Genomic DNA, 22,237 nt, shown 5'->3' on the forward strand with positions numbered 1-22,237 from the left:
GGCCTCCCGTTCATTAAGTCCATGAGCACAAGTAAAGATGCCGCCTGTAATGTGCAATTTGCTAAAGCATTCATATAAGGAAGTGGGCAGATTGTGTTGCCAAATAATTACAGTAGCCATAACATGACAATCGCTGGTCCCTAACAAGCAGAACAACATTATGCGTCTTGAATCATTCAAGAAAGCTGCATTGGTTGGAAGAACTGTCAATTACCAACACTAGTGTTGAGGAGAAACCCTTGGAACTTGAAAAGCTACTAACATCCCCTCGTCGGTGGACCAGTCATTTCTGGATGGGATGCACACTAGGATTCTGCATGTTTTTAGCCGATCCCGTGCAACTACATAATAATAGATATATGACATAGCTTGAGATGGCACTATATGTAAGCAAGTGAGATTGACCATGCAATTACTGCTCATCTCAGGCCATTGCCCCATGTAAAATTATTCATCTAATCAATTTCCTCCTCAGTGGCACCATGATCACCATTCAATGCTGTTTTAGTGAGTCAGAACAGGTGAAAGTTTCCAACCTTGAAACATGTTGCTGGGCAAGTGAAACAAGCTTTGGTTTGAGGGTCTTCCATAATCCCTATGTGGATGTTTCCGTCCCACGTTTCACCGTGCTATAGCATTCAACTGAATGTTTCATGGTGAAACTCACTGTTTCTAAGGGTTGAATGAAACGTTTCGCACTGATGCACCTCACTCAAAACTTGACACAATGATATGCATTATTGATGCTATAATAAGGTGCTTAGAAGCCTCGTGTGATTTATTACATTTTTAGTGGAATCCACTGATCTCATTGTAACTACTCAATATTAATGCATACATATTTGCCAGCGCGTTTTAATTAACGAGATGAGCTCCCTTTAACTCTGCAACTAGATTCCTTTGGGAATCACCATACAAAGAAAGAATCCATAAATGAATTTTTTACAATCCATGAAAATAGGTCTCTATATGCATGGTCAAAGAATATTCTAGTGGAGCAAACAAGAGGGCTCTACAGTACATTACTGTCCATGAAGATCTGCAATGAATGTTACATAAGAGCAGACCACGGGGTCAATGTTGGACCCCTTGTGTTGATACTCGGTATGTTTTGACCTGTTTTGTCATGACCCGCCTTGGGGGCCAGTCATCGTGTCGCTTAGACCCTTCAAGGGAAGCACTCTGTGTAAACTAGGGAGTACAAAAAGCACTAGGCTTATTGCTCGGGTTCACTACCAGCGCTTGATTTGGATGGCGCTTGAGCACTTTCTAAATCGAGCCCTGATGGACCTTGCTCCGCAGGCTCCACTTCTTCTGTTTCTTCCTCCTGCATTTTTCATAATTGATTTCTGAATGCATGCAAAAGCAAGGAAAAGCGATGCCTGTGAGAAACTGTTTCTTGTTGAATGATAGCTGAGGCACTCACCTGATCTTTATCAGTCATGACCACATCTTCTTTTGTAGTAGGACTGTTGCCATTATCTACCAAGTCTTCTGAAGCTGTTCCATCTTCCATGTCAGCTGGTTGCCCCTGCCCTTCGACGGCTGTTGGCTCCGATGTTTGCAACTCATCCTAAAATCCAAGCTCCTTAGCATAATGCATGACACCAAGAGTGTGGGCTACATGCACATACCAAACAGCAAAATGTATCTACCTTTTTTGGTAAATAAAACCAATAATGGCTCATATATTCAAGCATATATATTGCAATACTCTTCAAAAGAAACAGATGAAATATGACTAATGAGGCTTTCTAGTTGCGAAAATGCCAACTTCATGCACAAGGTAAGCATGCAACCAACCAGTCCAGATTTTTAAAGTCAACATCAAGTGAAAAGATGACAAACATTTAGGGTTCAAACCTTGGTTTCAGTAGAGACCATATTAAGATCCGTGGCTTCAGCATGAATTTCAGGTTCTTCACTAGCATCTTCAACTTTCTGCACAGCTGTTTCAACCTCCTCCAGTTCCCGTTTGGATGCATCTTTTCTTTGAGCTAAGACAATGGAGACCTGGAGAATTCAAGCAAGACAATTTTTAAGCAAGATGACCAACATTTTACTAAAACAGCAGATTAGCCACTACATAAACAAGATACAAAAGGAAAAGGAAAACCAGATACGTACAGGCATGTACCGTACAATTGGGGGTGTCGGCTCTTCAGGAGCTTCGTCCTTGCCACCTACAGGATGCAAACACTCTATTAGTTTTTTGCAAAAAATAAAAACAAGGAGTTATTGTTGAGCTTGAGTGAGTATACCCGCAGATCGAGGAGGGATGGCGACTTAGGAATGAATCCTATAATTTTTGGATTGCAAACATGAACCATGATTTTTGTTTTATTTTATGAAAGTTGTGTGAATTTATGAAAAGATGATAATTATAATTATGTTGATTTTGGGTATGTGACACTGCAATCGGCATCCAAGTATGATCCAATGTCCTTTTACAAACATTGATTATGATACTAGTCACATGGCCAGATCCTCAGGCGCATTCGAGGTGTCTAGCTTATCCCTTTTATACACGCTTCCATTACTGCAACATGAATGCATGACTAAATGATCACTCACGGGATTTGATTTGGGGAAATGTTGTGTAAATGTTAAGATCTCGGAGATCCTTTTATTTCTTTCTCCTTCTTTTGCTATATCCTGCGATCAAGAAAGATTGAATTGATTTTAAAGGGCAGTATGTGATGGGTTTAAACGTTAGGGTTTTTGCGTTGAGGTTCTAGATGCAACAGACCATTGCATTCATTTGGCAAGTCACAGTGAAAAGTCAGCTTGCATTAAGACCGCTTCCGCAAGCATCATAATAAACCTCAGCAAGTTTGGAAGAGTCAGGATTGGCCCAGTAATCAACTTCTGCTTGAATAGTACACCCCTTTTTGAGGCAAAGTAAGCAAACTTGCGAAGGCGAAGCAATATCCGCGAACTGTCTGATGCACTCCTCTAGTAAGAGCACAAGCCCAAGAAGCTCTGCACCTCGTGCACATTCCACAATTTAGGCCAATTGCGAATAGCCTCAACTTTCACTAGACCCATGCTGGTCTCTGGACAAAACAATGAGTCCCAAGAATTTGATGGGAGCTATGGTGGGTGGTACCGTGGAACTACCATGGCATGGAGGAGAGTAGCAGAAGTGCGGAACGAGAGAGAGACTCGACACAGCAGGAGAACAAAAAAAAACTATACGCTATATGTTGATTGTATTGATTCTTTGTAAACCTTACACTCTATAGATTTTCTTTCCATGCAAAACTCAACTCTAACTGAACCTGCCTGCATGCGATAAGCAGTGTTCCCACGAGCTAGACACCTCTTGGGCTTGGAAACCCAACAATCCCCCCCTCAAGCCCGAATTAGACAGACCCTCTGTCATGTGACACATCCAACCCTATGTGTTCATGGACAAGCTACAGCATGACCAGGGTTCAGTTCAGTCGAGTCAGTCTAGCTTAGGAAGTGATCTGGCACTTTTGTGAGTCTGTTCGTAGACCGTGCATGACTAGTCACTTAGAGTAGATACATATCCTCTGGTTGCACACAACATGATCATCAGCATTACCATCAGAATCCAACAAAATCCATCAGGAGCATTTTCCAGTGTATTAAACCTATTTTCCCTATTTTTGACATTTTTCACTTATTTATTAAGTGACTTTTGTTGGAAACTGAGTAGGGCAAATTCCATAAGTTTGCATAAATAAAAACCTAGCGCTAGCACTTTCTGGCAGAAGAGGTAGCAGGAGCACCTTGCTCAACAGGCAACTTCTCAGCAGGACACCCCCGAACAGCCTAGTGTTTTTGCTCCACAACGGACAGGCTAGCGTTTTTGGACAAGGACTCAGATCAGCCTAGCGTTTTGCTTCTGCATCAGCTTGGCGACCTCAGACTCTGCAGATTCCCTAACGTTTTTGCCAGCACGATAGGAAACAGCCCTAGCGTTTTTGCAGATCATCGCGATAGAATCAGCCATAGGACCAGCGTTTTCAGTTTTCAGCCCTTAGACACAGCAGAACAACCCCCAAACCTCGCATATCTCACCTTCCCGCAGCAGATCCTCGCCGCACGGTCAGATTCCGCAAAGTTTACAATTTCAGCCCGGAAAACGCAGATTCTTCAGCGCGTCGTTGTCATTGACATCATCACTGACATAAAGTCATAATTCAGCAGATAGAAGATTTGCAGATTTCAGCCCTTAGCATTTTCAGATTTCAGCCCGTCTCGTCGTCGTCCTCATTGTCGTCGACATCGTCGGCAAGTCCAAAGCATTGTAGAGATTTGTGCAATCAATAGTAGACCGCTCTCGCCATAGAGAGTAGGTCCTTCGGAGGAGGGTTTTACAACGTCTCTGGTGTCGTATTCTCTTCTCTATCTCTCAGTCTCATGCACTTCCATTCACTGTGTCCATAGTTTTTTTTGTTCGCGTACGAAAGGCCTGCCGTACAGGTATGGGTACGGGTACGGATGAAGTACGGATGGGGATTTCGCACCTGCAACAAGCGTGGCAAAAAATTTGGGGCAAAAAAGTTTCAGCTGCATTTTTTTGGCCGCGCGCTCGTATAGTCTGCAAGCGAATGTCTCTGCATAGAATATACAGAGATTGCAGAGACTCTCACACTGTCACAGAGCGTGTATGAACTTGTGAGCACTGAGACTTGGACATCAGCCCGCCCATCCTCTCGAGTCTCCGCCCTCGGGTCGCACTCTCTCTTGCCTCCAACCTCTCAGCGCAACAGCCAGCTCAGTACTCCAAGGCTCAAGCTCGTTGCACCATCTTCCAAGTTCCAACTTCCAAGCCGAATTCTTTGCAAGTTTGCAGATAGGCCGAACCAAGCGTCCCGAGTGGCAGTATGTGCAGCAAGTGAAGAGTCTTCCAAAGAAAATGGACTTGTAAATGTAATTTTTGTGGGCATTCATGGGACGGTGGTCCTTTGCGTATCCGTGCACATATTTTGGGCATTGCTGGCCATGGTGTGGGAGGCCCATGTGATAAGGCCCCAGCAGATGTTGTAGAGATTGTCACAAGATTGCATGCAGATGCAAGGCCAGAGGGAGAAGACAGAGCTGCTTTTGTAGATGCACTGGTCAATGATTTGGAAGGAGATGCCTCTCAAGCTCAAGGAGGTGCTTCAATGAGTACGCATGCTGAGGGAACAACTAATGTAAGTGGCTCTTCCAAGTCCAATGTGGGGTCCTCAAGCAAAAAGAGGAAGGTTTCTCAAGGGGGTTTGGCGAGTGCATTTGGCTTGCAAACACGAAAGCAAGCAGACCAAGCCTTGCACAGGTTTTTTTATGTTGAGGATGTTCCTACATGGAAAGTAAGGAGCCCTTACTTTTTGCAAATGGTGAAAGCTATTGGGCAAGCAGGTCCTTCGTATGTTCCCCCCTCTTATCATGCTTTGCGCACCACAGAATTGAATGAGGAGGTTAAATGCGTAAAGACTGAGATCATGGGTGTACGCGAGAAATGGAAAAGATATGGATGCTCTATTGTGTGTGATGGATGGTCTGACACTAGGCGCAGGCCTATCATTAACTTTCTTGCATGCTCTATTTATGGGTCAGTGTTTTTGAAAGCTGTAGACACATCTGGGGAAACAAAGACATCGGAATTTATTTTAAGCATCTCAAACAGGTTATCAGAGAGATTGGCCCAGCAAATGTTGTGCAGGTATGCATGGACAATGCAACCAATTGTGTTGGTGCTGAGGAGATGATTGAAAGGGAGAGGAAACACATTTTTTTTACCAGATGTGCTTGCCATTGCTTGTTCCTTTTGTTTGAGGACATTGGACAAATTGGTTGGGTTGGAAAAGTGCTTGAGGATGCAACAAAGATTGTCACATTTGTGACAAGAAAATCTACTGTGTTGGCATTGTTTCGGCAACTTAGCAAGAAGGACTTGGTCAAGCCGTCAGCCACTCGATTTGCGTACTACTTTATTATGTTGGCCAATCTTGTGGATGAGAGATGCATGCAAGGTATGCGCAAGCTTATGATTGATGACAAATTTGTTAAGATGGAGAGATCCAAGACTCAAAAGGCTACTGAGGTCTCGAACATTGTGTTTAATGCATCCTTTTGGCAAGAGGCAAGGCTGATTTTGAAAATGTGTACTCCGATTTTGAAAATTCTCCGTTTGGCTGATAGGGAAGGAGCCACCATGGGGCTTATGTACGAGTTTACGGATCGCATGGTAGAGCAAATTGAAAACATGCAAGGCATTGATGTTGCAAGGATGAGAGAGATTAGGGATCTATGCATTGAAAGATGGAATATGTTACACACACCGTTACATGCTGTTGGATACATGTTGCATCCCATATGGCGAGGAAGAGGGCAAGAAAGTGATGGCGAGGTGCATGAAGGATGGATGACATTCTTGGACAGGTCCACCAAGGGTGATTTGACCTTGCGAGGCACCCTAATTGATGAGTTTGACATTTATAAAGCTGAAAGCAAGTCATTTGCTCATCCAATTGCAAAAGATGCATTGAGGATGCAAGAGGGAGTGAAATGGTGGGAAACTTTTGGGGCTTGCACACCTGCTTTGCAAGCTCTTGCTTTGAGAGTGCTTTCGCAAGGGACATGTGCCTCTCCATGTGAGAGAAATTGGAGCACCTTCTCTCTCATTCATACCAAGAGAAGAAATAGGCTACTCCCATCTCATACAGAGAAGCTTGTGTACATACACACGAACTTGAGGCTCATATCCAAAATCAAAGAGCGCGGCTATGAGAGAATGGAGGTCACATTGGAAATGCTCAATAAGGAAAAAGATGAGGACCGCTTGCTTGCCTTGCAAGAGATTCAGGAGGCCATTGCAGAGAGTATTATAGATGCGATAGAGCCTATTCCCATTGCTGGGACCAGTCATATTGGAGCATCATGCTCAGTTGGTGGTGATGAGGATGAGGACGAGGACGAGGACAATGACGAGGAGGAGGAGGATGATGCTGCTTATGACAATGAGGATGTGAGCTATGGTGAGAGTTAGAGCTCACTGTGCCTGGCCGCCTGCTTATGGAGTCTGGACCATGGTTTTTGACATTTACTTATGTGGCATGCCGTTACCCGTATGGTGTTCTATTCACTGTTGACTCTAGAGTCTACAATTTAGATTCTAGCCTCTAGTCTCGCCTCCCTACTTATGTTTTGGATTCAGCCTTCAAGAGACTACACTCCTGATTCCTGAATGTTTTTGGCTTGCTTCTATTGTCCTGACTCTTGACTCCTTTCTGTTTGGAGGTTACTTTATCAATCATTACTTAGAGGTCTGAGGCACCATCTTGATTCTCTCCAGTCTCGACTCTCCAGAGTCCTCGGTCCACTTTTAATTTCTAAAGTTTCTATGGTTTTAAGTTTTAACTTTTGTCTGTCTATAAACTTATAAAGTTTTAAACATGGTGGTGCAGTAAGTATTTCTACAATAACTATGTAGCATCCTAAGACTGACGTGTGGAATTTTGGGTGGTCTGATCCGTACTTATTCTGTACTTCCGTACCCGTGTGCGTCCGACGTGTGATTGACGTATGGAAAAACTATGACGGTGTCCATTCACTTTGTTTGTGTCCATTGCACTCTCTCACTAAAGGAACGGAAGGCTCTCCCTTCCGTAAGTAAAAGGAACCCTTGAGCACAGTTCGGAGCACTCATCTTGAGCACAGTTCGGAGCACTCACTTCCGCTCCACCTTACATTGGTATCAGAGCTTTGGCAGTGTTCTGTATCACTCAAGGAAAGAACCATAAGAAACACATAATTTTTTTTGCTTGTTGCGGTCGCACGTAACCCAAGACTTCTTGGGCATGTCAATTCCTAATCGTGTTTTTGAAGAGTGACACAAATCCCAAGAAAGAAGGGCTTGTCCAGCCTCCCCTTGTGCCTCTTTTCATTCATTGAGAGCGGACCGTGCACTTAGCGGTCGGCCAATCGACGTGAGGTGGGAAAGAGCAACCTTGGTGTGAGCGCAAGGCCGCCAAGGGGTGCGCCCACGGAAAAGAGTAGAACTCGGGTGAAGAGAAGATCCTTCTCTAACACAGATTGCAAGCGAAAGAAGAACCTCAAGAACTCAAGACCCCCAAGAACCCAAGAACCCAAGACCCACAAGAACCAAGTTCCTCGTGAACTTAAGAACCCAAGACTTCAATGGATAATCATCACTCGAAGCGGAATGGATACTTCGCTTGGAGATGGTGAGCATGGAAGTGGCGAAGAAGAGTTTTCCCCACCAGAAGGTTTTTCCAACCCTTCCCTATCAAAGGCCAAGATTGCACCAGATCCTATGGCAGCTTTCGAAAAGATGATGATGGACATGAAGTTAGAACGCGAAGCAAGAAAAGCAGAAAGAATGGCCGAATTGGATCGTGAATACAAAGAAAGAAGAGCCGAATTGGATCGCGAGCGCGAGCAAGCGCGCTTGGCAGCCGAACAGAGAGCCCAACAAATGCAAGAGTTGTTCCGACTCTTCTCTAGTGTGCAAGCACAGATTGCAAAGGATCAAGAGAAGGAGACTCTCTCAGTCTCTTCTTCTCCAAAGCATGACACACAGGATTTGCATGATGATTTGCATGATGATCACGATGTGATTTCTCACAAGCATGATGATTTGCATGATGATCAAGATGTGATCTCTCACGAGCATGATGATTGCATGAAGATCATGTGATTGTTCACAAGGATGATGTGTTAGTTGATACTTTCTTTAGTGAAGCTAACCTCATTGCAGATTCAATCAATCACGAAGAATCAATCTTGGCTCTCGAGTCGAGGTCCAAAGAACCCCCTCAGGAAGTTTTGATCCCTCAGGAAGAACCGATCTTGGCTCTCGAGCCTGGGTCCAAAGAACCCTTACAGGAAGTACTATGTGTTCGAATGATTCGTCAGCACGCATTGATCAAGTGTTTCATTCGTGATGCTTTCCTGTACTTTAGTCACCGTCCTTATGTGATCCCTTTTCCTAGGCATGACATATTGTACGTTGAGCACGTTCCACTCATGAATGAGCACGAATGTATGCGGATTATTCATGAAAAGCTGAAAAGTATGCATTTAAGGAAGTCACATTCCATGTCTCTTCCTTGGCACGACACAGTCGTAGAAAGAGCATAAGAAAGATTGAGCATCAAGCATAGGTATTTCCATTGTGTTTTGTCATAGTTGATTGAGTTCGATCAGAAAGTCGAGATTCGACCCCATTGTTTGCGTATGTTTGATGAACGGTTTGGCACTCCGTCACTTTGTTCATCTGCATTGCATGCACCGTTTTTTCGAAGGAATAGTATTTTTCCAGTCACCTTACATGGAATGGGTATGTTCATGTTTTTGTGTTGGAAGTGGTTTCAAGAATTTTTAGCAATGGAGATTCTTGAAGAAGGAAGAAGCATGACTATAGACGAAGTTGAAGCATTGAAGGAGCAACAGAAGACTTTATGTCGCTTTTGGCGCGGCCCAACGAAGCAAGCGTTGCAGAACTTTATGAAGTTCAAGTATCGCATGACCCACGCATCAGAGTGGGCCGGCGAAGAGTCCTTCCCAAGATTCCAGACCTATTGGCGATCTCCCTCGATGCCATACAGTTTGGTACCAGTACCACTTTGAAAAGGAGGGGATGTCAGGTGACACATCCAACCCTATGTGTCCGTGGACAAGCTACAACATGACGAGGGTTCAGTTCAGTCAAGTCAATCTAGCTTAAGAAGTGATCTAGCACTTCTGTGAGTCTGTTCGCAGACCGTGCATGACCAGTCACTTAGAGTAGATGCATATTCTTTGGTTGCACACAGCATGATCATCAGCATTACCATCAGAATCCAACAAAATCCATCAGGAGCATTTTCCAGTGCATTAAACCTATTTTTCCTATTTTTGACATTTTTCACTTATTTATTAAGTGACTTTTGTTGGAAACTGAGTTAGGGCAAATTCCATAAGTTTGCATAAATAAAAACATAGCGCTAGCACTTTCTGGTAGAAGAGGCAGCAGGAGCACCTTGCTCAACAGGCAACTTCTCAGCAAGACACCCCCGAATAGCCTAGCGTTTTTGCTCCACAGCAGATAGGCTAGCGTTTTTGGACAACGACTCAGATCAGCCTAGCGTTTTGCTTCTGCATCAGCTTGGCAACCTCAGACTCTGCAGATTCCCTAGCGTTTTTGCAACAGGACAGGAAACAGCCCTAGCGTTTTTGGTTTGCAAAACAACCCTAGCGTTTTTGCAGATCATCGCGACAGAATCAGCCATAGGACCAGCGTTTTCAGTTTTCAGCCCTTAGACACAGCAGAACAACCCCCAAACCTCGCAGATCTCACCTTCCTGCAGCAAATCCTCGCCGCACGGTCAGATTCCGCAAGGTTTACAGTTTCAGCCCGGAAAACGCAGATTTCAGCATCTGCGTTTTCAGCGCGTCGTCGTCGTACCGTCGTATCGACATCGTCACCGACATAAAGTCATAATTCAGTAGATAGAAGATTTGCAGATTTCAGCCCTTAGCATTTTCAGATTTCAGCCCGTCTCGTCATCGTCCTCATCGTCGTCGACATCGTCGGCAAGTCCAAAGCATTGTAGAGATTTGTGCAATCAATAGTAGACCGCTCTCGCCATAGAGAGTGGGGCCTTGGGAGGAGGGTTTTACAAAGTCTCTGGTGTCATATTCTCTTCTCTATCTCTCACTCTCATACAATTCCATTCACTGTGTCCATTGCACTCTCTCACTAAAGGAACGGAAGGCTCTCCCTTCCGTAAGTAAAAGGAACCCTTGAGCACAGTTCGGAGCACTCATCTTGAGCAAAGTTCAACATTCACTTCCGCTCCACCTTACACCCTCTCATGATACCTCGAGTTTTTGCTATACTCGTCAACCGTGAGTTTTAGGTTCTCTCACAACCAAGGGTTTCTGGTGTATCCATAACCTAGTGCTATGATAGGAAAACCCCCCCTTGAACAGATAGGGTGTAGGTCAAAAAATTAGCTACCAAGTGTACCCAGTAACCTCACGAGAAGCAGTAACAAAATAGACTTGAGAACAAAAACTGATAATTTGGGAGGTCTTACCACTCATGTGTGGCAGTGTCTATAGCCCGTACAATTTTGACATGATGACAACTGAAAAGCATGACAATAACTGACAACAGATAATGTAAAAGGAGGCTTTGACTGGAAAGTTTATGATGGTTCTGACAATAGACAAAAAGAGGACAAATCTATGACCCTAAAGGTGGTAAAAATAGTTTTGAAAACTTGTACTGCAATCTCAAAGCATAGCTTGATGTTCATCATTTGTTGATGTACCTTTTTGTTCTCAAAGCAAACTGTTGGCTTATGGATGTTTTTCATCTTCTCCAGATCAACATATAGTATGTCGAGTTATTCTCTGTCCTATCGAAAAAGTATTTGATTGCATGTGTCGTCATGAGGTAAAGTCCAAACACTGCAAACCCAAGTGACATGAACTTGTACCACCTTGACCACTTCCCAAGATTGATGATTAGCTCATTAATGCTCTGGGGAGACATTGAAAGGACCTTTGTGAGGCTTCTAGATTAGCAATGTACCCAAATCATCTTGAGCAGCCTCACCCACAACAGTTAGAGCAGTGCCTACATGCAACACTCTCTCTACCCGCTTTACTCCGAGCATCTTAAGCCCTTGCAAATAGTCGAGGGTGTGAATCCCTCTTGCTTAAGGGGTTAATTGAGATTGGCCGCTTATTAAAGCGTGAACACAAAAGCAAAGCGGGCTCTCACTGTAGCAGACGAGCGAGCACTACGCGATGGCAAGACTTGCTTGTAGCGAGCTAGGACGTCGAGTCGAAAGCTCTGTATGACGTCATGGCGATCTTGTTGTTGGCGGGTTTGCTCGGTTTACTGCAGGTCGACACCTTCATGTTCCCCTCTGCAAGCAGCGGTTCCCGCGCCGTGTCGATTCAAGCCGAGGCCGGGAGCTCTAATATCAGTTGATGGGAGCTATGGTCGTTGATACCATGGAACTTGTAACAGACTTGGACACTCCAAGTCAAGAATCAACCGCGACAGCACCAAATAACCACTTCAAAACAATTCACAGATCGCAATAGATTTGCACTGGCCCGCGGAGTTCCGTGCCTAGAGATATTGGCCCCAAAGACTGGCGCCCCTTCGGTATTTCTTTTTGTATTAATCAATCATCAAAGTACAAGAGAGCGGTTAGGGTTTCACTCTCAGACTCTGCGTCCAGATGCTTTGAAAAGTGAAGCCCTCACCACGTATTTAAAGGTACAAGGGATGCCCAAAAGCAGAGCCCCAAAAGCTTTTAAAATCAAAAGCATCAGTTCTCTCTCTCTCTTAGAGAGTCTTTTTCTCTTTTTTTATAACAAAAAAAGCAAAATTCGCGTCGCTCTTCATTTTCCAAAAAAAAAAAATAAATCAGCCTCCGCGATTTCCGGAAATTAGGGTTTCTGGCAGAAATTAGGGTTTGCAAGAATTTTAGGGTTTCAGGCAGAAATTAGGGTTTCTACTGTCCGCCACGTCATCACTTTGTGACAGAACTACCATGGCATGGAGAGCAACAGAAGTGCAGAACGAGAGAGAGACTCGACACAGTAGGAGAACAAAAAAAAAAACTACGCGCTATATGTTGATTGTATTGAATCTTTGTAAACCTTACACTATATAGATTTTCTTTGCCATGCAAAACTCAACTCTAATTGAACCTGCCTGCATGCAAGAGCACTGTTCCCACGAGCAAGACACCTCTTGGGCTTGGAAACCCAACAGAATTGTATCTCTAGCAAAAACAACTCGCTCTTCTTTACGTTGATCACCAATTTGTATTCGAGCAGTGCTACAAATAGTCGTGTTAGATATTCTCTATGTTCTTCTTCAATCTTGGAGAAAATGATGTCGTCGTCGATGAAGGTACCTAGGTCCCACATACCATCTATGCTCTCCAAAGATCCTATAAGGACATCCTGAATGTGGTCTTGTATACATCTCCAAGAGCGATCTCGCTCTGATGATAGCCACTTATTTGACTCAAGCAAGAAACACCCTCTAATCTATCAAGTATATCATCGATCTTGGGTGTTGGAAACCTGTTCTTGATGGTAATCTCATCAAGAGTATGGTAATCGCTACATATCCTCCAAGATCTGTCTTTCTTTTGCACAACTGGCACCAGGGAACGATAAAACGAAAAACTATGCTGATCAAGCCTTTCTCTAAAAGATGATTGGCTTGGCTCATAATTTCTTCCCGTTGAGCTCTTCTTACTTCGTAAGGTGGTTGATTCGGAGAGATGCTCCTTGGAATCAAGTGATCTTCTCATCTAGAGTACCCAAAAGCAATCATTTCAAAAGCACTAAACCCCAAAAGCATCTGCTCCCAAAAGTTAGCGCTGGAGACTCCAAAAGCAGCCAACGTAATTTGTGGAAATCCTACCACGTGGCACCAGCAGCGCAAAACGCGAAAATTCCGTATTGTCCAGCCACGTCATCATACCAGCGCATTTTACAAAAATCAGCCTCAGACCTTAGACCTCAAGCTTTGGGTTTTTAGGGTTTTAGGCCCCATGGCCGATGCTAAGAAGTTCTTTAAGTTGGCCAGTTCAATCTCTCTTGTCCACTCGGCCACTTCTCTTCTAGTTGGGCATGCCACGTCATCACTTTGTGACATTCCCCCCTCTTGGAAGAATTGTAATCGCTCTCAATTACGTTTGCAAAAATAGCCAGAGGACAGCAACTTTCTTTCAATAGACACTGACTCTATGTACTCATGCACCCGACTCCACCAATCCAGCACTTTTACAAAGACATCAGTCACTTATCAATCACATTTCTGTCGAGGGTCTCAAATACGAATCCTGATCATTGTAACAATTTAGCAATCACATCCAGACCACGTTGATCTTTTCACGGATGTCTTGGTCTACTAAATCTTATTATAAGAACCCATGTGTGCTCTTGGGTTCTTTATGGCTTATGCCCCTTAACACTAGGGCTGTGTGAGCATGAGCCAATTTTGTGGCTATAAGCAACTTTTTGTAAATTCTTGTTCTCATGGACCACAACAAACCTCATCAAAACCTTTCAAGGATTGTTTCTCAAGGCATATAGGAAGTTGAAAAAAAAATAGGAATAAATAATTTTCATGTAAAATTATTATTTTTTAAGAGTGATCTTTTAGGTATAATCAAACAAAAATCACTCAAAAAATTTGATATCCCATGTAGACCCCTTAAAACCCTTCACAACACATTGAAACGTTTTTGAAAAATACATGGATATGTATACAATGAGAATATATGTATATAGTTTTTTTAGAAAAATAACTGCCGGCTTGTTTTAGGCCTCAAAAATGTGTATGTTGTCAAATTTAAGAGCCAGTTTTTGGCTTCTTACTATTTTTAGAAAATTAAAATTTTTAATTTTACACTTCTTTGGAATAAATGGTATACTAGAGTTTTTCTCTGTCATAGGATCTCAATGGTATCCTATGATCATGGTTTATTAAAAATAGACAATCATAGAGAATTTTATAGAATGAGGTGCCAAGCCACTTTAAGTGGCTCAAACACAAACCTAGTGTTAAGACAAAGCGATGAAGATGAGAGCACGTCCGATGCGCGATGGACTAAGGGTGGGAGTGGCTAATAAGTTCGGGGCAAGGACGCGAAGATTCTTTGACAAACAAAATCTTGATTGCTGTGTCAGATTCTCGAGATTCTCCTCGAGAATCTGTGTGCGCTGCAAAAAAGATCGGATCCTCTGTAGGAGAAGAATCTTTCTTAGCTCTGATACCATTGTTACAAGCTTGGACACTCCAAGCGAGAAATCAATAGTAGCACACGAACGAAAAATTCAAAATTGTTGAGCTTTACACGGCACGGCAGAGTTCCACGCCCAGAAGCACTGGCCCCAAAGACTAACGCCCCATTTGGTATTTCTTTATTATTGCTCATTGCACAGTACAACTCCTGAGGGTCCTCTCCTCTCAGACTCTCCATCCAGATGCTCTGCAGAGTGAGGCCCCAAGTGTCACGTCCACATCTAACCCTATGTGCATGTGGACAAGCTGCACCTACCTCTAGGGTTTAGGTTAGCCTAGGAAGTGTTATGATACCTTTGTGAGCCTATGAGCGGGGCATGCATAATCCATGCACTTAGAGTAGCTGCATACCCTCCGATTGCACAACCCATTAGCATTAGCATCAGCATGTAGTACCCAGCATAAGCATTTTCACTGCACAGAACCTTTTTCCCCAACTACGCGTGAACAACCTCTTAACAGGCAAAATTTATTAATTGAATGACCTTTCAGCTTCCAAGGTCGTGGGGGCATCCATAGACTGCTCGACCCAGATTGTTGCACCTATATAAGTGGCCCTTGGGCGCTAGGAATTGGCAGTAGATACCAAGGGAGCAGAAGCACCAAGCAATACCCGCAGCACCCACCAGCCCTTGACGTTTTTCTCAAGCAGCATCAGCGTTTTTGGCTCGGCGTTTTCAGCCAGCAGCAGTGTTATTGCTTTCCCCGGCTTGCCACTGCAGTACCACAGCAGATCAGCACTTTCCTCGTCGTGGTCGCCTTTCCATCATGGATAAGACAGCGGATCAGTTTTCAGCCAGAAGATCAGTTAGCGTTTTTCAGTTTTCAGCCATCGTCGTCGCCGATGACAGCAGATCAGCCCATAGCCTCGCCACACTAGCCGATTTCCATCAGCGTCCTCAGCGATTTCAGATTTCAGCCTCAAGCATCAGCAGCATTTTCAGATTTCAGGCCATTAGCTTCGAGATCGTCGTCGTCGTCATCATCGCCATCAACATCATCGTCGTATTCAAGCATCACATCATTTAGAACCATTGTACCAAACTTTGTGCAATCTAAGGCAAATACCTGTCTAGCAATAGAGAGGAACCAACATCTGGTGTCGTATCTTCTCTCTCTCTCTCTCTCTCTCTCTCACACACACACACACACACACACACAATTTTCCACTGTTGTTTTGGCCATTGCACAATCTCTCATTAAGTCAAGGAAGGCTCTCCCTTCCCTTCAATAAAAGAAACCTTGAGCACCCTCTGATCACTCATCCTGAGCTTGCACCATCATTCACTTCCGATACACATTCTATTAGTATCAGAGCTCTTTGGCAGTGTTCAGTATCATCACTCAAGGAAAGAAGCACAAAGAACCAGATAATTTTTTTTGCTTGTTGTAATCGCATGTAACCCAAGACCACTTGGGCGTGTCGATCCCTAATTTGTGTTTTTGAAGAGTGCTAGGTAAGCCAAAAAAGAAGGGCTTGTCCAGCTTCTAGTATGTAGGTACTAACAGTCAGTGTCTGCTAAGATGGTTTATGGCTTTTGTCGGTTTTGCAAGCGTAATCGCGGTCGATTACAATGCTTTCAAGAGGGGGGTATGTCACAAAGTGATGACGTGGCGGACAACAAAAACCCTAATTTCTATCAAAAACCCTAAAATTCCTACAAACTCTAATTTCTGCCAAAAACCCTAATTTCCGGAAATCGCGGAGGCTGAATTATTAAAAATAATAATAATAATGATGATGAGCGACGCAAATTTTTCTTTTCTCTACGCAATGAGAAAGAGAGAGAGAATGCTTTTGCTTTCAAGTTTTGACTCTGTGTGAGAGAGAGAGCAATTGCTTTTGATTTAAAGCTTTTGGGGCTCTGCTTTTGGGCATCCCTTGTAACCTTTAAATTAGTGGTGAGAACCTCACTTCTCAGAGCATCTGGACGCATAGTCTGAGAGTGAATCCCGACCCACTCTCTTGTACTTTGAACTGATTAATATAAAAAGAAATACCGAAAGGGGCGCCAGTCTTTGGGGCCAATATCTCTAGGCACGGAGCTCCGCCGGGCCAGTGCAAATCTATTGTGATCTGTGAATTGTTTTGAAGTGGTTATTTGGTGCTGTCGCGGTTGATTCTTGACTTGGAGTGTCCAAGTTTGTTACAATTTCTAGTGCAGGTAACCTCATTGCAGATACGATCAGTCACACAGGACCGATCTTGACTCTGGAGTCGAGGTCCAAAGAACCCATTCAGAAAGTACTTTGTGTTCGCATGATTAGTCAACACGCACTGTTCGAGTTTCTCATTCATGACGGTTTCTTGTATTTTCATCACTGTCTTTATGTGTTCCATTTTCACAGGCATGCCGTATTGTACGATGCACATGATTCATTCATGGATGAGCACGGATGTATGCGGATCACTCTCGAAACGAAAAAAAGTTTGCATTCAAGGAATTCACTTTGTTTCCCGATTGTCTGTTTTGTCAATCGCTTTTACATGTTTCTTCCTTGGCATGACACAGTCTAAGAAAGAGCACGAGCAAGATTGTCCATCAAGCATCGGCATTTCCGTTGTGATTTGCCACAGTTGATAGGTTTAGGTCGAAAGGTCAAGATTCGATCCCACTTTTGCGTGTATTTCGGGAACGGTTTGGCACTCCGTCACTTTGTTCATTTGCATTGCATGCAAAGTCATTTAGAAAGAATAGTATTTTTCCAGTTACTCTACATAGAATGAGTATATTTATAGTTTTGTGTGGAAATGGTTTCAAGAATCGGAGATTCTTGAAGAAGGTGGACCCACGACCATAGCCGAAGTTGGAGCATTGAAGCCGCAACAGATCATTTTCTGTCGCTTTCGGCGCGGCCCAAAGAAGCAAGCATTGTAGACCTTCATGAAGTTCAAGTATCGCACGACCCACGCATCAAAGTGGGCCGGCGAAGAGTTCTTCGCAGAATTCCAAGAGTTGTTGGCGCACTTCCTCGACGCCATACAACTCAGTACCAGTACCTCACTTTAAAAAGGAGGGGATGTCACGTGCACATAACCCTATGTGTATGTGGACAAGCTATCTCAGATCTAGAATTCAGGTTAGCCTAGGAAGTGTTTTGGCACCTTTGTGAGCCTGTGCGCAAGCCGTGCATATCCAAGCACTTAGATTAGTTGCATACCCTCTAATTGCACACATCATGATCATTAGCACGACATTCAATACCCATCATGAGCATTTTCCACAGCATAGAACCCTTTTCTGCCAAAGTACACATTTTTCACTTATTTAATAATAAGTGACTTTTGTTGGAAAAGTAGGTAGGGCAAATTGCTAAGGAATTATAAAAGAAATCGAGTGGGCACTCAGTAGAGGCAGAAGAAGCAGGGACACAAGGAGGCAGGCACCCAACAGTCAGGTAGCACCTCAACAGGAGCCCTAGCATTTTCGCACGAAGAAGATCAACGTTTTCAGCCTAACGTTTGCAGATTCAGCCAGTTCTGCCAGCGTTTTCAGCTTTCAGCCCTTAGCCTCACGAGAAACCGCTCCCACCCAGTTGTAGGTCCTCGCCAGTTTCCCTGTCAAGACCCAGTTCAGCCTAGTGTTTTCAGAATTCAACAGATCAGCCAGCATTTGGAGACCTTCTTCATATCCTTCCCAGAATGACAGGATTTCTTGGCTATGGTTCTAGATTGATGTTCATGGATATTTTCTGGGTCTGAAGGATCTTGAGCATTCCACTCCTTGGATTCTCTAGGTTCTTGAGCATCATCCTCTTGTCCCCTTCTCAGAGAATCCCAAGGCTTGTCAAGTTCTTGCAGAGAGAGAAATTTTCCCAACTCTGCGAGCTTTTCCTATAGAACTTAGGGTTCCGCCTGCTTACTTCTCTCTTGGCTTGTCATGGCTTCTTCCCGTATCTACTCAGAGTCGTCCTCCTTCACACACACACACACACACACACACACCATGCTCTCATACCATTGTCACAAATGGGAGCGCATAATAGTATAAAATTTACTTGGATAAATAGAATTTTACTTTTAATGCTGAAGCCAGAGGTTATAGAGAGAAATAGAGAGAAAAAGAGAGTGAGAAGATCGAGACAGTACCGGGGACCAGAAGATGGGTTGGTCCCCCCTTAGCAGTATCTTTATTACTAAGGAGAAGACTATACAAGCACTTGAACCGAACGTATTACCACATTCGTTCTAGAATAAGACTTGATGGTTCCTAGAAGCCTCGGCTTCCTATTCCTAGGGCAAAACCCTATTCCAAGAAACTTCCATTCCTTATTCCAAATCCTCGAGAACCAAGGTTCTCGCCTTTGGATCTCGCCTTCCAGACTCAGGGCATGGCATCCCTGCAACTCTTTTACGATTGTGCTCCTAGAGTCCTCTTCCTGCAGGACAACTCTACTTTCTCGGACACAAAGTCCTCCTTGGGAATCTCAAGTTCCTGATCCCAACTCAAGAGTTTATCACTCTTAGATTCGTGAATCTACTTCCCAATCTCGAGTACGCAACCCTTGGGCTGATCTGGCTCTGGTTCCCCAGAGCGCTTTTCTCTTGCAGAGGCTTATGCCTTCCTCTACCCCTACTCCCCCACGAAGAGGAAGTACACCTGCAAACAAATACTTAGTGATCATAACATGAAAAACATTACCTTCAAAGCTTTGGCGCTTGAAATGCAATTTGGTTCTCGAAGAGCAATCCCCCAGAAGAGATCTCTGCATAGAGAAATGTATCTTCCAATCCTACATACAGAAGAGGTGTGTTCTCGGGTTCCTTCTCGTAAAACAGCCCCATCCACGCCGTTTATGGGCTGAAAACAACAACTTGTCGCAATAGAAACACTCTCTGTAGGCACTTCTTCGCGATGGAATTCGCGCACTAAGTCTTGGCGACATCTAGTACACTCTAAGCAGCCATAGGACTCATCGGCAACGTCATCTTTACCGCTGAAATCTGCAGCAGCCCATCTTTCTTGATAGCGTTGGCCTTTGTAGTCTTCCGCGAGAGAGAGAGAGAGAGAGAGAGAGAGAGAGAGAGAGAGAGAGAGAGAGAGAGAGAGAATCTGCTTTCAGTGCTCCTCGCAACCGGTAGGAATAGGGGTAGCCTTGCCGGCACGAATAGGAGAGGGAGAGGGTCGCTAGAGAGAGGGAAAGAGAGATCGCTGATGCTCAGCCAAAAAGGGAGAGAAGAGGATTGTGGGCTGCCAAGAAAGAAAGTGCTGGAGTTCTTTTGGCTTATTTTAATTGAGGGCTGCCCGCTTATTAAGTGGGCGGCCAGCCTTTGTTTAAAAAATGGTATGAACCTGCCCAAAAACTCAATAAAACCTTATAAGTTGAAAACAATGCTTGCACCATACTTCCCAGGCGTCCCTAGGGCCTAGATGCAACCACATGCACAGATGCAATGCAAACATAGGCTTCCTCGCAGGAAAGCATCTGCTTTCCCAAAAAGCAACCTGCTTTCACAAAAAGCAACTGTATTTTCCTCAAAGTTTCTTCTGAACCCATCTTCATTGAAGTGCTTGCTCATCCTTGTGCACAATTCTAACACAGTTCGGAATTTCCTCTCGACTATCGAATATTCCCTTTCCGATGCCCCCGTCACCCACTCTGTGATGCATCAAGAATATCCATCACCTAGTCCTTTCCTACCGAGCTTACAATACAATCTCCTTTGCGATGCTCCATGTCACCCATCCTATGACGCATCAGAGATGTCCGTTCTCGGATGGTCGGATACTTCTTCCCGATGCTCCCTGTCACCCATCCGATGTGACGCATCAGAAGTACCCGTTCTTGGTGGCCTTACAGATATTTCCATTCACAGTGCTCCCGTCATTACACTGAATGACGCACTAGAAATATCTGTACTCGGATGTCTCCGGTGAGAAAAACCCTCACTTAAAATTTCAATAATTCATTTAGAAGTATTTTTCCTGGTGTTCCAAGCGAGAAAACCCTCACTTATAAATCCAATAATTCATTTAGAATTATTTTTATGTCAGGTAAAGCCAATTTAGCAAAAGACGGACAAGGGCAGCAGAGGATCGCTTCGCGAGCAGCTTCGCGAGGTATGAACCCGCCGTGAGGAGGAGCAGCCACCATAGGTCTCTCTCTCTCTCTCTCTCTCTCTCTCTCTCTCTCTCTCTCTCTCTCTCTCTCTCTCTCTCTCTCTCTCTCTCTCTCTCTCTCTCTCTCTCTCTCTCTCGCGTGTGTTCATGTTCCTCTTCCGCCACACACCGTGTTGGGGGAGTCCCTCAAAGTGCTGAAGTGGAAAGCTTGTACGGCTGGCCGTATAACTTATGTGACAGGCCTCTTACCACCACCTATTCTTGTGGTATGATCCACTTACCACCAATTCTTGAATGGCCAACTGGTTTTGCAATCATCCACAGCCTCTAGTGGAGGCTGAGAGTCACAGCTAACAGATTTTTTCGAGGACTATTATCACATCCCACTACCTGAAGAGGACAAGAACCAGATGTTTTTCAGTCTTAAAAATAATCATGAGCATCAGAATAGCATGCCACGAGGCTACATCAGAGTAAGATTAGAAAGAGCAGGACGCACCACCAGTAGGCATTACAAAAAAGGGTGGACGGCCATTTCCAGAAACCAGTGCTATCTTCACTCCTGCATGGCATCCTACACCCACAGTTTGGGACTAAAATGGAGCTAGATAGTTACATGCATATCCTGGTTCTATTCCCCCAGCATATAGATTAAACCCCCCCCCCCCCCCCCCCCCCCCCCCCCCCTCCCTTTAGAGCTCCAGCCCTCCATCACTCGTGTATCCTTGTAGTCCATCATAAGTTTTTAGATGAGCATATACAACAGAATCTCCACAGGGCTAGATATTTCCAGGTCTTTTTCAGTTTAGGCGTAAGAAAGCCAACAATGGTGTATGTGAGAATTGAGTCAAATTGGTTGGATCCCCAGAAAATTTCAGTGTCGAAATTTGCATATACAACGAGCTTAGCATGTAGGTGATGGATATCAAGACCATGGTACTGATACTAAACTACCCATATTCATACGTAAAATGGTAGATATCAGGACATGATGATCTACAAGACAAGACATTTAGCGCAGAGCGTGCACGCATGTGTGCATGTGTGAGTGGGTGTACTCGAGCAGATCGGTGGTACCTGGAGGAGTTATTGGCACCCATTTGTAGAGGAGGACTCGAGAAGAGGAGGAAGACGTAGAGGCGGAGGACGAAGAGGAGGAAACGGGTGCCCAGGCTTTCCTCCAGCGCCGCACAGGCCCACTGAAAACGGCTGCAGGACCATGCCTCGTCGATGACCGGCTCCCCATTCGAGTCCCATCCATCCTGTGTCTGTCAGAGCACGCTCTCCCTCGTTCCCGTCTCTCACTCCCCTGGAGTCTCGCGTGGCTTCCCTTCACTCTGTCTCAGGCCACGTGTAAAGCGCTCGT

At 44.4% G+C, this 22,237-nt stretch overlaps 2 protein-coding genes across 3 annotated transcripts; one reads left to right on the forward strand and one right to left on the reverse strand.

Moving 5' to 3' along the window:
- Nucleotides 1-873: 873 nt before the first annotated feature.
- Nucleotides 874-22,212, reverse strand: LOC147444826 (uncharacterized). 2 transcript variants are annotated; one of them, XR_015190071.1, is made up of 5 exons: nt 21,949-22,212; nt 2,128-2,183; nt 1,864-2,013; nt 1,427-1,620; nt 874-1,327 (listed from the first exon to the last, which is right to left on the reverse strand). XR_015190071.1 is itself a non-coding variant. In XM_086527361.1 (5 exons), exons 1-5 carry the CDS (start codon nt 22,130-22,132, stop codon nt 1,217-1,219), a joined length of 648 nt encoding a protein of 215 aa, XP_086383487.1. In that variant the 5' UTR covers nt 22,133-22,208; the 3' UTR covers nt 874-1,216. The 2 variants fall into 2 exon arrangements, 1 of the variants encoding a protein (XP_086383487.1); XM_086527361.1 differs by having other exon boundaries at nt 1,427-1,573; nt 21,949-22,208.
- LOC147444827 (uncharacterized) lies at nt 2,225-8,703 on the forward strand. Its single transcript, XM_086527360.1, has one exon. The coding sequence runs from the start codon at nt 5,555-5,557 to the stop codon at nt 7,004-7,006; it is 1,452 nt and encodes a 483-aa protein (XP_086383486.1). The 5' UTR covers nt 2,225-5,554; the 3' UTR covers nt 7,007-8,703.
- Nucleotides 22,213-22,237: the final 25 nt, after the last annotated feature.

Source organism: Adiantum capillus-veneris, chromosome 13 (assembly GCF_014529385.1).
Source record: "Adiantum capillus-veneris isolate H3 chromosome 13, ASM1452938v2, whole genome shotgun sequence".
Lineage (NCBI taxonomy): Eukaryota > Viridiplantae > Streptophyta > Polypodiopsida > Polypodiales > Pteridaceae > Adiantum > Adiantum capillus-veneris.

What these genes read in the sequence shown, in the direction of transcription:
- LOC147444827 (XM_086527360.1), top strand. Translation starts at nt 5,555, where the DNA reads ATGCTCTATTTATGGGTCAGTGTTTTTGAAAGCTGTAGACACATCTGG.
- LOC147444826 (XM_086527361.1), bottom strand. Translation starts at nt 22,132, where the DNA reads ATGGATGGGACTCGAATGGGGAGCCGGTCATCGACGAGGCATGGTCCT. An exon ending in GGTGCCAATAACTCCTCCAG is followed by an intron (nt 2,184 to 21,948) that starts GTACCACCGATC and finishes TGCATCCTGTAG; the next exon opens with GTGGCAAGGACGAAGCTCCT. An exon ending in TCATGACTGATAAAGATCAG is followed by an intron (nt 1,328 to 1,426) that starts GTGAGTGCCTCA and finishes TGAAAAATGCAG; the next exon opens with GAGGAAGAAACAGAAGAAGT.